The 16,222-nt window shown below is 41.7% G+C and overlaps 1 protein-coding gene across 1 annotated transcript in view; it reads left to right on the top strand.

Moving 5' to 3' along the window:
• The first annotated feature begins 12,988 nt into the window (after nt 1-12,988).
• Nucleotides 12,989-16,222, top strand: part of ppp1cb (protein phosphatase 1, catalytic subunit, beta isozyme) — a 117,446-nt gene continuing 114,212 nt past the window's right edge. The window contains exon 1 of the mRNA XM_073056018.1: nt 12,989-13,122. Coding sequence (XP_072912119.1) covers nt 13,071-13,122 — 52 coding nt within the window. The 5' untranslated portion in view covers nt 12,989-13,070. The remainder of the gene's footprint in view (nt 13,123-16,222) is intronic.

Raw genomic sequence — 16,222 nt, 5'->3', positions numbered from 1 at the left:
ATGGCTACAGCACAAAAGGCCATTTGGCCCATCAAAATATGTCAGAGCTATTCCAAAGCAATCCAGCTACTTGCACTCTCCCACTGTCTGTCCATTGTCCTGAAAGTAATTAAGGTACTTAGTCAATTCCTTCTTGAAGGCCATAATTGAATCTGCCTCTGTTACCCTCCCAAATGGGTGTGCTTCTTACATCCTAACCACCTGCTATGTAGAAAAGTTTCCTCCATTCATTTTTGGTTCTATCAACATCATTCCATGACTCCTGGTTATTAAACGTTTTCTCTCTATCAACTTGCACCCTATGATTTTAGTAACTTGATCAGATTCCTCCTCATCCTCCTCTGTTTTAGGAATAACCAGCCTCTCTCATCTACCCACTTCCCTAAAATCAATCTTGTTAATCTTCAAATCGCCCATAATCTTATCCTAAACTGTGGAACCCTAAATGGAAATACTACTCCATTTATAGCTGAATTGATCTTTTATAAAGGTTTGGAGCTACAAGAGATGACACTTACTGGAATCTAGGGCAACAATCTGCTGAATAAACTCAACAGTTAGAGTAGAATCTGTGGGGGAAATGAACTGAAGTCATTCTGGGTGGAAGCATCAATAAGTCCTCCTCCCCCCCCCCCCCCCCCCCCCACAGATCACAGATGCTGTTTGACCTGCTGAGTTCCTCCAGCAAGTTTTTTCACAAAGTTTTTCATGTCTCCCTTATTCCTATACTCCATGCCTCAATTTAAAATGTTCAGCATCCTCTATATTTGTCTTTATCCACTTCCAATGACCTATACACAGAGAAACCCAGATCCTTCTGTCTCTGCACACTTCTCTGAATTGTTTCTTCAGCTTTGCAGAGTGGGTGTCTATTTTAGCTCAAAATAGCTGTCACATTGATCTACAATATCCACTGCATTTCCACGTAATTCAATGTATAAAAATATTGTTCAATCTTGATGGGATGCTAACTAATGCACAGTATAAAATTATGAGGGCATTGATAGGGTCGATAGTAAGAAACTTCTCAGTTACAGTGGTGTCTAAAACTAGAGAGTGTAAATTTAGAGCAAGGGGTAGGAAATTTAGAGAGAGGTAGATTTCTTTTTGGATTCTGGAACACATTCCTTGAGTGGATAGTGGAAGCAGAGGCTTTCACAATCTTTAAGAAATTTTTGGATGAGCACTTAAGCTGCCAAGGCATAGAAAGCTAGGGACCAAGTCCTATGAAATGGGATTAGTAAAAAGGTCAGCGTGATAGGCCGTAGTGTCTGCTCAGTGATGAGTGACTCTATGATTCTTTAACTTTATGAAAAGCAAGACTTTTTCATGAAATTCTCAACTAGGAGACAAAGATCATCCTTAAGTGACTTTAAATCGAGGGTCACTGCAGTGCAGGACCCTGTAGTTCCAGAGTCAGGATGCTGGACAGTTCTTCTCAGGTCTATGAGTATGGATGACATTGGCTGCAAATGTGTTCTACAATTCACTCTCATTGATGATCAATGCTGGGAACAATCAGCAAACCCACTAATGTGAAACCATTTTGGGGCACCAAGTATAAAAGTTGGCAAGTCGCGTTGCAGCTGTGAAAAACTTTGATTAGACCATATTTGGAGTTGTAAGACAATGGCATGGCCTGGATAGTGATGATACAAGTTGCCTTCTTAAGGCAGAGCCTCCTATAGAGAATACCAATGGTGGGGAAGATTGTATCCATAATATACTGGGCAGAGTCCACTGAACTCTGTAGCTTCTTACATTCCTGGCACATTGGAATTGCCATACCAGACAGGATACTTTCAACAGTATATCTGTGGAAGTTTGTTCGAATGCTCAATGATAAACTAAACTTCCTAAGACACTGGCGTGCTTTTTTTGTGATTCCATTTATGTGCTGGGCCCAGAACAAATCATCCAGTATTTTAACACCCAGGAATTTAAAGCTGGAGAGAGCAGAGATAAATGTGGAAAGAATATATTAAAAAAATGGGATTAGTGTAGGATTATTGGACATGGGTGCTTGATGGTCAGCACAGATTCAATGGGCCAAAGAGCACGTTTCCATACTTAATGATTCTTTGATTTTATGAATCCCTTCATAAGAAAGCATTTTCCTTATAAACCTTTGAACCTTTTGCCTATCACTTTGGAACAATGTTTCCCTCCTTCAGTGAACCATCTGCAAATAGAATCAACTTCTGCTCTCCAGCCTCTCTGAGCTGGTCGATATCTCTTCTCAAATCACCTATCAACCTTCATTGCTCCAATGAAACAGGGGTTTGTGAGCTCAGGGAAGTACTTGCTCAGCCAATTAAAGCACCGCCACACTTCCTCTAGTAAGTCTACAGCTTGCGAGCAAGTCTACTTCCAGGGAATTGAAGAGTTAATTTTCAAGAGAGCAGATCACTAATTATAAATACAATATAATGTGCCTGAAACAACATCACAGTTTTTCCATAAGCATAATTAGAATTTTTGAGCAGAAACCTGAGACGGTATCACTGACAAACGAAAACTGCTTTCAGAAACGGTGTTCAATACACTGCAGAGTTCTGTGAATAGGCCGCTGTGTTCGATTAATGCATTATTTAGTGAAGGTCTGGAATAGAAAGCTAATACCCAGCAATTTAAACCATTCAGGCTTTCAGCAGATATGTAAACATGTTAGATCATTGGTAGTGGTGAAATATCAAATGCCTACATTTTACAAGATATCATTGGCTATGACACAATTAGCATCATTGTTGGTTTAAGTTTTGTTTCGGAAACCTGAGCACAAAATCCCACGCTCACTCTTGGTGTCACCCTGAGGGTCGTGGGACTGTCAGCATGGGATGAAACCCCGCAGGTGGACCACTTGAACCGTTGGTTTCAGGGTAGGGAAATAATGATGGGTGTCCTGGCCAATATTTATCCCTCATGATATCACCAGTGTTATGTTCTGTAGCTGCAAAACATGAAACTAACTGAAAGGAAAACATGGAGCTGGGAATGCATGTACAATAATTTTCGCCATTTACTTTTAAATAAGGTGCATGCATACAACATGATAGTATCATGATATATGCAATTCACATATAACCCATAATGACTGGTTTAAACAAAGAAGCTTAATCAAACAATATATTTACAATATTACTCAAATATTACAGAAATAATAAATACACAACACACATCCCTGCTTAGCTGTAAACTCCAATTCAATATAGAATGCATCTCAACTATATACACAATATACTATATAATACAATTACTATATACAGACATCCACAGCATAGTAAATTCTAAATTGACCCATTCAGGCCTAACGATTTAACTACTGTGGAGACTTTTTTCTTTAGTGGGAAACACCTTTCCTGACAAAGGGGGTCACCCTGCTTGGCTGGTGAGACTTGCGACTGTGAAGCAATCTTGGCTTCTGAGGTCTGCGAAATAATCTCAGGTTCTGAGACCTCCTCTGTCATGGTTGTAGAAGTTGACTGTGGGACTGCAGGAAGTGATTCTGATAGCTCCGGACAGTTTTTTCCCCCCTTTCGCCAAGATACTAAATCAGAATTCCCGTGATTAGTTGTCCTCTTGAAATTGATCTTGTGATTGTGTACCACAAGAAACAGAGCCCATCTTTGCACTTATGCTGCAGCTGTTAGTGGAACACCCTTCTGTCGACTGAAAATGGACACAAGTGGTTGATGATCGGTAATGAAGGTAAACTCTCTTCAATGCATGTACTCGTTGAAACCCCAAACCAGATTCAGGGCCTCTCTGTCAATCTGTGCTTAATTTTTCTCTGAAGTGGTAAGGAGATATAACACAAAGTCTATGGGGTATTCCCTTCCATAACTCAAAGCATATGACGTGACTGCACCTACACCATAAGATGAGACTTCACAGGCAGGCTTCACTGGATGATGTGAATCATAATGTGTGAGTACAATGTCTGACATCACCATGTCATTTACCTTTTTGAAAGCTACCTCACACTGCTTTGTCCATTGCCATTCCTTCCCACTCTGTAGAAATGAGTTCAAGGAGTGAAGCACAGTGGCCAGGTTTGGCAAGGACCTGTTATAGTAATTGGCAAATTCTAGAAACGACCTCAACTGTGACACAACCTTTGGCCTTGGGTCATCCACCACTGCTTGAATTTTCTCAGCATACTTGTGAAGTTCTTGTGCATCAATGGTGTGACCACAGTAAGTGATGCTTGTTTTAAGGAATTCACACTTGTTGCATTGTATTTGGAGCCCATAATCTTCTAATTTTTTTAACACTGGCTTGAGATTTTAGTGATGTTCCTTGTCATCCTTACCAGTAACAATGATGTCATCCAGATTAACACTGAGTGCCTGGGCAGCCTTGCAGCACCAGGTCTATGGCTTTCTGCCAGAGTGCAAGTGCAGATGCGACTCCAAAAATCAATCTATTATTGCTAGAAAGCCTTCTGTGAGGATTTCTGGTGAGAAGAACTTCAGACTCTTCATCCATCTTCATCTGTAGGTAGGCCTCAGCTAAGTCCACTTTGCTGAAGGGTTTTCTTCCAGAATGTCTTTCTCAGATATCCTCTATCATGGGCAGAGGGTATTGATTGACTTCCAGTCCTGAGTTGATGGTGACCTTAAAATCACCACAGATCCTGGCAAATCCATTCTTCTTTGATACTGGGACCAGATATGTTGCCCATAGGCTCCACACAACTTTAGAAAGAAGCATGTGATCCAGCTCATTGGTTGTTTTATTATGGATGGTATGAGGACCAGGTTGGCTTTGTAAAACTTGGATGTGGCATTTTCACTTAAGAATATTTTACCCTTGATATGTTTGAGTTTTCCAATGCCATCTTTGAATACTGTGACATAATTCATTACCTTTCTTAATTTGCTTTCAGTTGGCTTTACTGCAGGGGATGTGGTACGCAAATGGTGGATAGATCTCCAACCGTTGTTATTGTTTCAACCAATAATGGCCTCACAATGCTTGCCCTCCTGTTTTTACCACATGGAAGCTCAATGTGGCATGTTGACTGTTATATTTCACTGTTAGGAATGTCATTTCCACAGCAGTTATCTATTCTCCAGTATAACTTCCTGACTGGATATCTGCAGGCTTCAATTTAGTCTTTGTAATGCCGTTCAAATGCATTTGTGGAATGACTGAAACAGCCAAACCAGTGTCCAATCCCATTTTAATTAATTTGCTGTTCATTTCTGGTGTAAGCCATATCACTTGGCTATTGTTTGTTTTTACACTGTCATTCTCAAGGCTATCCAGTCCCGTGTCGTTCTTATCATTATCAGATTTTTCATCAACAGCATGCAGATTAGTTCTCGTTTTGAAACTGCAACTTGACTTTTTATCTCTTTCTCTACCCTCTGCAATCCATTTACTTTTGTCTGTCTGACACGTTCTTTGTCTATGTCCTACGTTGTTACATTTTCTGTAAGGTTCACCTTTAAATCTACATTGGTGTGGTTTATATGAGCCTCTGCCCCTGCCATAACAGTAAAATGATTTCTTCAGCCAGGTTGGTTTCTCTTCAGACATTGCAATTTTGTTCATGCTCGTTTTCATTCTTTACTGCAACTCAATTCTGTCTCTGTCTGCTGTTTCCATTGATACAGCTATTTCAACTGCTCTTTTAAATGTAAATTGTGCTTCAGTTAAGAGTTTTGAATGTTTTCTTGTAAGATTCCACAAACTGAGGCTACGTCCAGACTAGACCGGATAATTTTGAAAACACCGGCACTGGTTTCGCGTAAGAATGATAGGCGTCCACACCAGGTGTTTTTGAAAATACCTTGGACCACATTAAAATGGGTACTTGGGTGAATCTCCTCCTACTGGGCATGCGCTATTAACAAGATATTAACGTAGACAATAAAGTAAACAACACACGCATGAAGCCGTCCACCATTGTCGTTGTGGTGTTGGAGGTTGCATTCAAGGAAACAATGAAATGCCACACTGCCGCCACCATCTGTTCCAGCACATCATGACAGCGTTTTTAAAAAGCTCCAGTTACCCTGTACATACTACACCACCCAACCGGCATTTTCAGATTTACACACTCTGGAGAGCATTTTAGAAAAGCTCCGTTTTGGGGGGGAGGAAAACGCCGTTTCAGTGTGGATGGAGGGTCAAAACAAAGAGAAAAAGCTTTGGTTACGGATTTATCCGGTCTAGTGTGGACGTAGCCTATGTGATCTTTCAGTGCATCATTAAGCTCATCATTGAACTGACAATGCTCAGACAAATTCTTCAATTCAGCCACATGTGCTGAAATGATACTTCACTTCCTTTTAATTGTGCTTGTGAAACCTAACGCATTCTGAAATCAAGAATAGTTTTGGTTCTAAATATTCCTGCATTACTTTCATGATATTAGCAAAGCACATTTCAGATGGTTTCGTTGGAGCAGTCAAACTTCTAAGCATCTTTATGCCTTTCAACCCAATGCACTCAGCTAAACTTCTCACTTCTCACTGGCTATTCCATTTGCTTTAAAATATTGCTCAATTTGCTCAGTATACAAAATCCAGTTATCTCCTGTGCTGTTGAGCATGTTTATCTTTCCAATATAGCCAGCCATTTTTGCTTTATTGGAATTTATGATTATTATCACCCAGCACTCACTCTTTATGAACTCGTGAGTTTGTCTATTTTCTGTTTATTTTAAAACTCGACCATGTCTTCCCTTCCAAAGAACTAGTGCTGCAATTTTTTTTAAAAACTCAACCGTCTCTCACTGTGCTTCTTTTAACTTAAATGTCTCGCTGTGCTTTAACAGGTTGGAAGTCACCTTTGGTTCATTTAAAACTTCCTCATCACCACTGTTATGCTTTGTAACTCCAAAACATGAAATTAATTGAAATGAAAACATGGAGTGGGAAAGTGTGTACATTAATTTTATTTTTGCTTTTAACTGAGGCATGCACATATGACATGGTAGTGTCATGACATGTGTAATTTACTTATTTTTACATATAACCCATAACGAATTATTTAAGCAAATAAATGATGCTTAATCATATTATATATTTATATTACTCAAATATTACTGGAATCTTAAATGCACAATAAGCAGGTCACTGTATCTGTTCACTATCACTCTAGTTTGTGGAAAATGGTGGTCTCCTTAATATTAACCATGGCCACTATTTAAAAAAAAATTTGAGCAACTTTGAGAACTCCTGTACCTCTAGAAGGTTCAATTTTGTTATTTAAAATAAAATTGGGCAGGTTCGATATTGTCATTTAAAGTAAAATTGGATAGGTATATGGACAGGAAAGGAATGGAGGGTTATGGGCTGAGTGCAGGTCGGTGGGACTAGGTGAGAGTAAGCGTTCAGCACGGACCAGAAGGGCCGAGATGGCATGTTTCCGTGCTGTAATTGTTATATGGTTATAGAACTTAAAAGGTTCTACAGATGCTGGAAATCCAGAGCAACGCACGCAAAAAGCTGGAGGAACTCAGCAGGTTTGGCAGCATCTATGGAAAGGGTTAAACGGATGGGTTGAGCCCTTCACCAGGACTGGAAAGGAAAGGGGAAGAAGCCAGAATAAGAAGGTAGGAGGAGGGGAAGGAGTACAAGCTGAAGTGTAATTGGTGAAGTCAGGTGAAAAGGAAAGTAGGCTGGTGCATGGGGGGGGAAGTGAGAAGCTGAGAGGTGATAGGTGAAAAGGTAAAGAGCTGGAGAAGAAGGAAACTGATAGGAGAGAAGAGTAGACCATGGGAGAAAAAGAAGGAGGAGAGGCACAAGAGGGAAGTAATATGCTGGTAAGGAGAAGAGAAGGGGTAAAGGGGAGACAGATTAGGGACTGGAAAAAGAGAGAAGGGGTTCGTACTGTCAGGTTGGAGGCTACCCAGACAGAAAATGAGGTGTTACTTCTCCAACTTATGAGAGGCCTAACCATGGCGGTAGAGGAGGCCACAGACCAACATGTTGGAATGAGGACGGAAGTAGAATTAGAATGGGTGGCAACCGGGTACCTTCGATCATTCATGAAAATGCTATTCCCCTTTGTCAGTTCCTCCGTCCTGCCGCATCTCTTCGCAGGATTGGGCTTTTCTTTCTAGAAATCCTGAGATGTTCTTCTTTTTCAAAGATCATGATGTCCTTCCCACCACCATTGATGGTGTCCTCACCCGCATCGCCTCCATTTTCCATTCACCTGTCCTCACTCCATCCTCCTGCTCTCATACCAGTGACAGGGCTCCCCCTTGCCCTTACCCACTGCCCCATGAGTGTCCGTGTCCAGACATCATTCTCCATATCTTCTGCAATCTACAATGGGATTCTACCACTAGACACGTTTCCCTCCACACCATCATTCCACGTTCCATAAGGGTCTCTCTCTTCGTGCCTCCCTTGTTCGTTGCTCCACGATGATCTTCCTCCTGGCACTTGTCCCTGCAAGCATGACAAGTGCTACATCTACCCCTATACCTTCTCCCCCCACCACCATTCAGGGCCCATTCCAGATGAGATGACACTTTGCCTGTGAGTCTGGTGGGGTCATTTATTGTATCAGGTACTCCCGGTGAAACCTTCTCTACATCAGTGAAGGCAGCATTAGTTGCCCTCACTGACTGGTTCCCATTCTGATATGTCAGTCCATGGCCTGCTCTACTGCCATGATAAGAATACATTCAGGTTGGAGAAGCAGCACCTCATGTTCTGTCTTGATAGCATCCAACTTGATGGTACGAACATCAATTTCCCTGCTTTTAGCAATTTCTCCCTCCTCCCCCCTCTCTCTTTCTCCATTCCCCATTCTGATCACCCCTTTTCTTCCCCTCATCTCCCCATCACCTCCCTCTGGTGACCCTCCTCCTTCCCTTTCTTCTATGGTCTACTGTCCTCTCCCATCAGATTCCTTCTTCTTCCACCTATCACCTACCAGCTTCTTACTTCATCCCCCTTCCACACCCCACCCACCTTCCCCCACCTATCACCCGCCAGTTTGTACTCAATCCCCTTTCCCCACTTTCTTATTCTGGTTTCTGCTCCCTTCCTCTCCAGTTCTGATGAAAGGTCTCAGCCCAAATTTTCAACTATTCACTCATTTCCATACATGCTGCCTGGCTGCCTGACTTGTTCCTCCAGCATTGTGAGTGTTGTTCAAAATTATCACCTGTGGTCTTGCAAGGCAGCAGAACATCAGAAACAGAAACAGGTTTAGGACATTCTAACACTTTCTTACTCTGCCATTCAGCACATCATCAAGGGCAAAATCAAAATCAGAATTATTATCATTGACATACGATGTGTAATTTGTTGTTTGGTGGTAGAACTTCAATGCAACCGGATAAAAGTTAATAAATTACAAAATCAATAAATAGTATGAAAAAAGACTAATAAGGTAGTGTTCATGGGTTCAGGGACCAAAATCAGAATCAGGTTTATTAGTATTGACGTAAGTTGGGAAATTTGTTGTTTTGTGGCAGGAGTACAGTGCAAGACATAAAAATTTAATATACGTTACAATAAAACAAATAAATTAACAGTGAAGAAGCATTCATGGGTTTATGGACTGTTCAGAAATCTGATGGTAAAGGAGAAGGAGCTGTTCCTGACCCCTTGAGAGTGGGTCTTCATACAAATCTTCTCCCTAATGGTAGTAACGAGAAGTGGCCATATCCAGGATGGTGAATTCCTTAATGATAGCCCACATCTTGAAAATGTCCTTTGATGGTGGGAGCATTTTGCCTGAAATGGAATTGGCTAAGTCTACAACTCTCCTGAGCACTAGAGGCTCCATACATCAGGCTGTGATACAGCCAATCAGAATGCTCTCCTCTGCACGTCCACAAAAATCTTTTTGAGTCTTTGCTGATGCACCAAATCTCCTCAAAATCTCCATGATGGCACCAACGTATTGGGCCAAGGATAGATCCTTAGAGATGTTGACACCAAGGAACTTTTAGCTGCTCACTCTTTCTACCAGAGACCACTCAATGAGGATTGGTGGATATCTCCCGACTTCCCCCTTCCTGAATTTCATAATCAGTTCCTTGGTCTTGTTGAGTGTGAGGTTGCTGTTGCAACACCACTCAACTAGCCAATCTACGTCTCTCTTGTAATTATAATTTTCAGTAAAACCCCCGCTGAAAACTAACACATTTAACTTTTCATCATTTAAAAGTTATCTCCCTTTACATTTTATCTATCAATTGACATTTTCATGTTTTTCCATGATATATTGCATCTAAATAATGTTGATGCTTTTCAAACAATTTAAATTTATTTACATTAAAGAGGCAAAGAAACAACTCAAAGTACAGAAGATTAAAAACTTTTAAAAAACTAACACAAAACACTTCCCAGTGTTCATCTTTTTCTACAGGGTCACCAACTCTTTCAAATGGGGTTCATATCAATACATGCAGAAAGCTGAAGGATCAGACACAAAGAGCACTTGGTCCTCTCCTCAGCCTGGTAATGGTGACTGCTGCAAGAGGATGGAGCTACTAGCCTGTTTCAGAGTGGCTGACATTTTGCCCAATAACTTGTAATAATTACACTCATTTCAGAACTTTTTTTTACTGGTTTAAAAGATGACAGAATACTTACTGCTACAGTGGAAGTGTACATCTTCTGAAGTCTGTGCAAATTCTTGTAAACAGAAGCTGCTAATACCTACTGTATTATTCAGGACTATGTTAAAAATCTGGTTACCTAAAACTGAATTGATTTATTTGTTTACACAACAGACCAGAGTAGATTTTGACTTGTAATCGAACCAACTTGTAGCTAAAATTTAACATCTTATCTTTGGCCTTTTCCTTGGGTATGGCAGAAACAAATTATGGCAGAGAGACAAAGTGACAGAGAAAATGGAAAATGTTTGACGCAGTATCAGCGGATCTCCTGACCCTGAATAATTAACAAACAATAGTGAATGGAAAATCAAGTATTAACGGAAGGTGGAAATATGAAATTAAAATACTCAGCAGGTCAGGCAGCATCTGTGGAAAGAGAAACTCTCATTGCTTTAGGTCTGGGATGCTTTGTCAGACCTAGAGTTCTGGAGCTGAAATATTAATTGTTTCTCTTTACATAAATGAAATTTTATTTTTGACTTCTGACTTTGACCTTGGGTCAAGTGATCTAATGCAATTTATTGGCTCAAGCTACTTCATTGTTCTTCACACTCTGCCACTTCCAGACTCATCCTCCTTTTTAGAATTGTGAAAGCACTGCCTCTTCCAGAATCCCTTGGTTCACTTATCCATCCAGTGCACTTCCACCTCCCATTTTACTGCTGAAGACAACTGTCCCAATGAAGGGTTATGACCTGGAATGCTGAAAGTCCATTTCTCTCCACAAGTCCTGCCTAACCCATTGAGTTCCTCTCGCATTTTGTGTGTTACTCCAGATTTTAGCTTCTCTCTCTACAGATGCTGTTTGACCTGTTGAGGATTTATTTCACTCACTTTCACTCAGTGGACAGAATGTAGTGTCTCCATTGAACAAAGCTAAATAGAATTCTTCAACCTAACTCATCCACGCCAGACAAGATGCCATCTAAGCCAATCCCATTAACCTGCATTTGAACTATACCTCTCTAAACCTTTCCTCTCCATATACTTGTCCAAGTGTCTTTTAAATGTTGTTAGTGTACCTGCCTCAACCACTTCCATATACAAAAGATTAAGGTTCCATCCTGGGCCCAACATGTCAATGCAGTTAGAAAGAAGGCATGACAGCAGCTATATATCATCAAGAGTTTGAGGAGGTTTGGTATTTCACCAAAGACACTTGCAAATTTCTGCAGCTATATCATGGGGGACAACCTGAAGGCACACACTCAATGACTCAGGGACAGCTTCTTCACTTCTGCCATTAGATTTCTGAATGGACAGTGAACACATGAATACTACCTCACTACGCTTTTCCCTCTTTTTATACTACTTATTTAATTTAGCTTTAAAATATGTATATATTCTTACTGCAATTTATAATTTTAATATTATGTATTGCAATGCACTACTGCCACATAACAAATTTCACAACATATGCCAGTGATATTAGATCTCATTCTGATTCCTTGAAACTATGCGAAGAAAAGGATGGGTGTATCCTTAATGCCTTGCCACAACCAAAAGCATGAAAGCACAGAACTGTTTTGCCCAGACATAGTCACATTGTAATTTGTGAGAGCTTACTGTGTTAAATTGGCTGTTGTTTTGACTTCATTACAAGAGCGATTATTCTTCAAAAGTACTTATTTGGCAAGAGTTGGGGGTTAGATGTCTGACCTCTCCCTCAAAATAACTAATCAGAATACCCTCTCTCCTAGACTGGCTAAGTGATATTCTACCTGCCCCCCCCAAAAAAAAACATCCCACATTTCTTTCTCGTTCTCCAGAACACACAAGGTTACCTAAGCCCCAACATAGGCAGAGTTAGCACACAGAGGATAACCCTCCCTCTCCAAGTCATATACAGGATTACCCCACTTTCCCTGGCACACAGAGGTTTGGTCATCACTTCCTCACTGGTAATATACAGGATTACCCTTCTCTCCCTACATCACACGCAGGATTACCCTCCCTCTTTTCGGCACAGTTACTCCGCTATTCCCCCTCCCCCACTCCTTCAGGCACACCGCGTTTCTCCACTCCCAACTCCCTGCACACACACAAGGTTATTCTTCTCTCCCTCTGGTACACACAGGGTTACTCCACCCCCCCCCCCAACCCCTGCACAAACAAGATTATTCTTCTCTCCCTCTGGTACATACAGGGTTACTCCACCCCTAACCCCTGCGCACACAGAATTATTCCACCCTCCCTCTGGCACACACAGCGTTAACCCTCGCTCCTCCCGGCACACACGGGGTCCTCCCTCTGGCACACACAGGGTCAACCCTCGCTCCTCCCTCTGGCACACACAGGGTCAACCCTCGCTCCTCCCTCTGGCACACACGGGGTTAACCATTTCTCCTCCCTCTGGCACACACGGGGTTAACCATCGCTCCTCCCTCTGGCACACACGGGGTTAACCATCGCTCCTCCCGGCACACACGGGGTTAAGTCGCTCTCACTGTCTCGGGCTGGCGGTAAGATGGCGGACGGTGAGCTGAATGTGGACAGTCTGATCGCCCGACTGCTGGAGGGTGAGTGCGGCCCGGCTCGGGGCATTCGTCCCGCGGGCGGCGGCATTAAAATAACGCGAGCAAAATTTCTACTTTTCACATCGGCTTGCCCTCTCCAAAGCCGGAGAGGCAGCAGTGGGGCCTTACGCCGGCCTCCTGTCTTGCTGCGCCTCCCCTCCTGCTCAGCTTTTGGAGAGACCGTGTCCGGGGAGGTGTTGAGATCCCGGGTGGGGGTCTCCACCTTCCCGCCCCCTGATGCGGCCTGTCTTCCCCTTGTCTTCTACCCGCTCCCCGCCGTCCATGTGTCTGTCCCTCAGTCACCCCCACGGCGGCGGCTCCCAGGCACTGTCTCTGGACTGAGGGTTCCATTCGCCCGTGTTTCGGGTGAGGCTGGGAGTTCATGTGGGTCCCAATGGTGGATGGCTGGGTGAGAGGGAGGTGGCTATCTGCTCCCTTTCTGAACTGGGAGGGAGGGGGCTCTAGCTAGGTGGGCAGCTTCGTTCCTGAGGACAATTTTAAGGTATAAAAATGGTGACTGAGCTGAGAGCGGAAGCGAAGTTAATGACATGAACTCTCTCCTGTAAAGTGTTCTTTATTGTTTATTTCGGAGACAAAATTATCCCTTTCCCGCTTTTCCAGGAGCGATTGCCTTAATGTGCTGTTTAAAAATGCTGAGTGTCGTTATCCCCTCCCTGCGCACCCATTGTACAAAATCTTACTAAATTTGGTATTTGTCTGTGTTTGTGTTCAAGAGTCTGGACTCAACTCCAGATTAACCGAATGCATTTTTGTCCGAGTTATTACCTGACTCTTAAGTTTTGGTGGGTGAATGTCTTCAGTGTAAATCATTAAAATGTTTTTTTTGTTGTGTGTGGAGGGAGTGGGGAATAGTCTCTTCGGTGGAGGAAACATGCAGAGCTTCACTGTCCAATCCTTAGGAGACTGTCTAGGTCTGCATGATATTAACTTTTTAGGAATTCTTAGCATGCTATGGGTTTTTTTAACCCTGCTTCCACCAATTTCCAGCTCTTCTCTCCTCTCTCCCCCCCCCCCCCCCCCCCCCCCCCCCCCCCCCCCGTTACAGGTGGATTTAATTTGCAATTGTTCTGATGTACTTTATGTTTCAAAGGGAAAAAGTCTTGGAGTTTAACATGGTGAAATAAAAGAAAGCCTTTTGTTTTGCTAAACTATTTTGGTGGGAAAGCTTGATAAATTGGGTGTTGGGGGAAAATGAGCTGATATTGCCAGCAACCTAATTATCAGTTTGTATGAAGCTATATAACTCTTGAAGGTGTGTTGGTAGGTTGGTTAAGAACTGCACAATGTACTTAGTCATTGTATCTAAGGTATTTTGTTTGGTAATTATAGTTTGGCTGCATAGTTTCGGGAGTACTTTAGTAGAAAGTAGATTCTGTTTAGAAATTATGTGAAGAAACTATTCTTCCTTTTGTAAAAGAAAAGGGTAATTGTCAGCTAGTGGGACATAGAATCCTGCGAAGTTGCAGAACAGGGGGTCATTTAGCCATTGTGTGCGTGTCAATTTAATAAAAGCTATTCATACTGATGTCACTACACAGTGCTTGGGCTTTAACCTTAAAATAATTTAATATTCTGTAGATTATATGAATATTTTTATGAATGTGTGGGTTGTGCAACGTCTTTTTAGGCATTGGATTCCAGGCCCCATCACCTAGCGGGCAAAAAAATTTCTTCATAATTCTCCTTTAATCCTCTGTCGATTAGCATGCCACTCAGTTTTTTAGTGGAATGCCAATTGGTGAATACAAAGTAGAGAGCAGGCCAAGGTGGCCTTGTAACTGTGAACTCTGGATAATTGCATTTTCTGCATACCTGGGCAATTTTCTGATTGGGGGCCGAGGTCGCAATTGTTGCCCTTGGCTTCACTGGCCCTGCCCTCGGATACTGATTTTGAAAGACGTATTTTCTCAATTTAGATCTTCCTATTAAAGCACACAGTGCCTGTGTATATGTCATTTTGTTCCACTGCCATTTTCTCTCTGAAAGCTGTTGCTACATTCGGGTATGGTCGCTTGGTTGCAGGTTCCCTGCTTACGATTCCCCATCAGCTTCGTGCCTGCTTGTGCGCAACACATTTCCAGCAGACCGTAGTGGTTGACTCAACTGTAACATTTCAAGGATAGTAAAATGACTTTTTTCCCTTATTTGGTAATGAATACATCATGATACAATGAACACAAGATATTCCCAGTTTCTTGGGGCTTATCTTGCCTTTCTTAACCAAATTTCTTAGATGCTAATTTTAGAAATTATGACCAAAGTGTATTTGCTCTTGTGGGCATATCTTCAAGGAAGAGGTTTAATTGTCAATATCAGAAACTATTGTAAAATACCATCTAACACTCAAAAACATTACACTACAGTGGTACTTTTGTACAAATAGTGCTGTTGTAATTGTGTGGATGGGAATGTAATGCCTGCAGAGCCTAAATGATTGCAGCTGCTGCTTCGGACAGATGTATCACTGTTTATTTAGCACTGTTCAAAACACAGTTCTAAACAACAGGTTCAATAGAAAGATGTTGATTGTAGCTTTCTCAGCATAAACCTTGGCACAATTAAGGTTTTGAAACAAAAACCTGCTGTGTATAGTATAGGCATGGGCATTCTATCTGTTTGTGAAACAGTATATGTTGAAAGATACTTCATCAGAGCTTTAATTAGAATATAGTTTAATTTTAAAGTAGATAAGTAGCATAAAGTAGATATGCTCACTCAGTTCTGCCTCTGTTCATTTTTCCCTTAAGTTAGACTGCTGGTGATCTTACAGAATCAGCAATTGTATCTAATACTTGTTTAGTGTCCATGTGCAGTTTTATGTGTCCAGTCTATCCATGTACAAAATGGCAGTTCGAGTGAGAACAGGGAGGTTGGTCTGCTTATTGTTTGAATTTTGTCTTTTTTTTCCCCCTATGGATAGTTGAAGGCTTTTGAGAGTTAAAACTGAAACAGATTTTTGAAGCTTTTCCAAGTTAAATAAAAAAAAAGTCAACGAGAAGAACTGAATCTGGCAAAGGAGAAGTCTCTCCTAACTTCACTGAAATGTCAGCCAAGTCTATATGATTGTGCCCATTGTAGGGTT

This window comes from Hemitrygon akajei, chromosome 9 (assembly GCF_048418815.1).
Source record: "Hemitrygon akajei chromosome 9, sHemAka1.3, whole genome shotgun sequence".
In the NCBI taxonomy this organism is placed as follows: domain Eukaryota; kingdom Metazoa; phylum Chordata; class Chondrichthyes; order Myliobatiformes; family Dasyatidae; genus Hemitrygon; species Hemitrygon akajei.
Note: the sequence above shows the minus strand (reverse complement) of the source record. Positions and strands in the feature narration are given on the sequence as shown.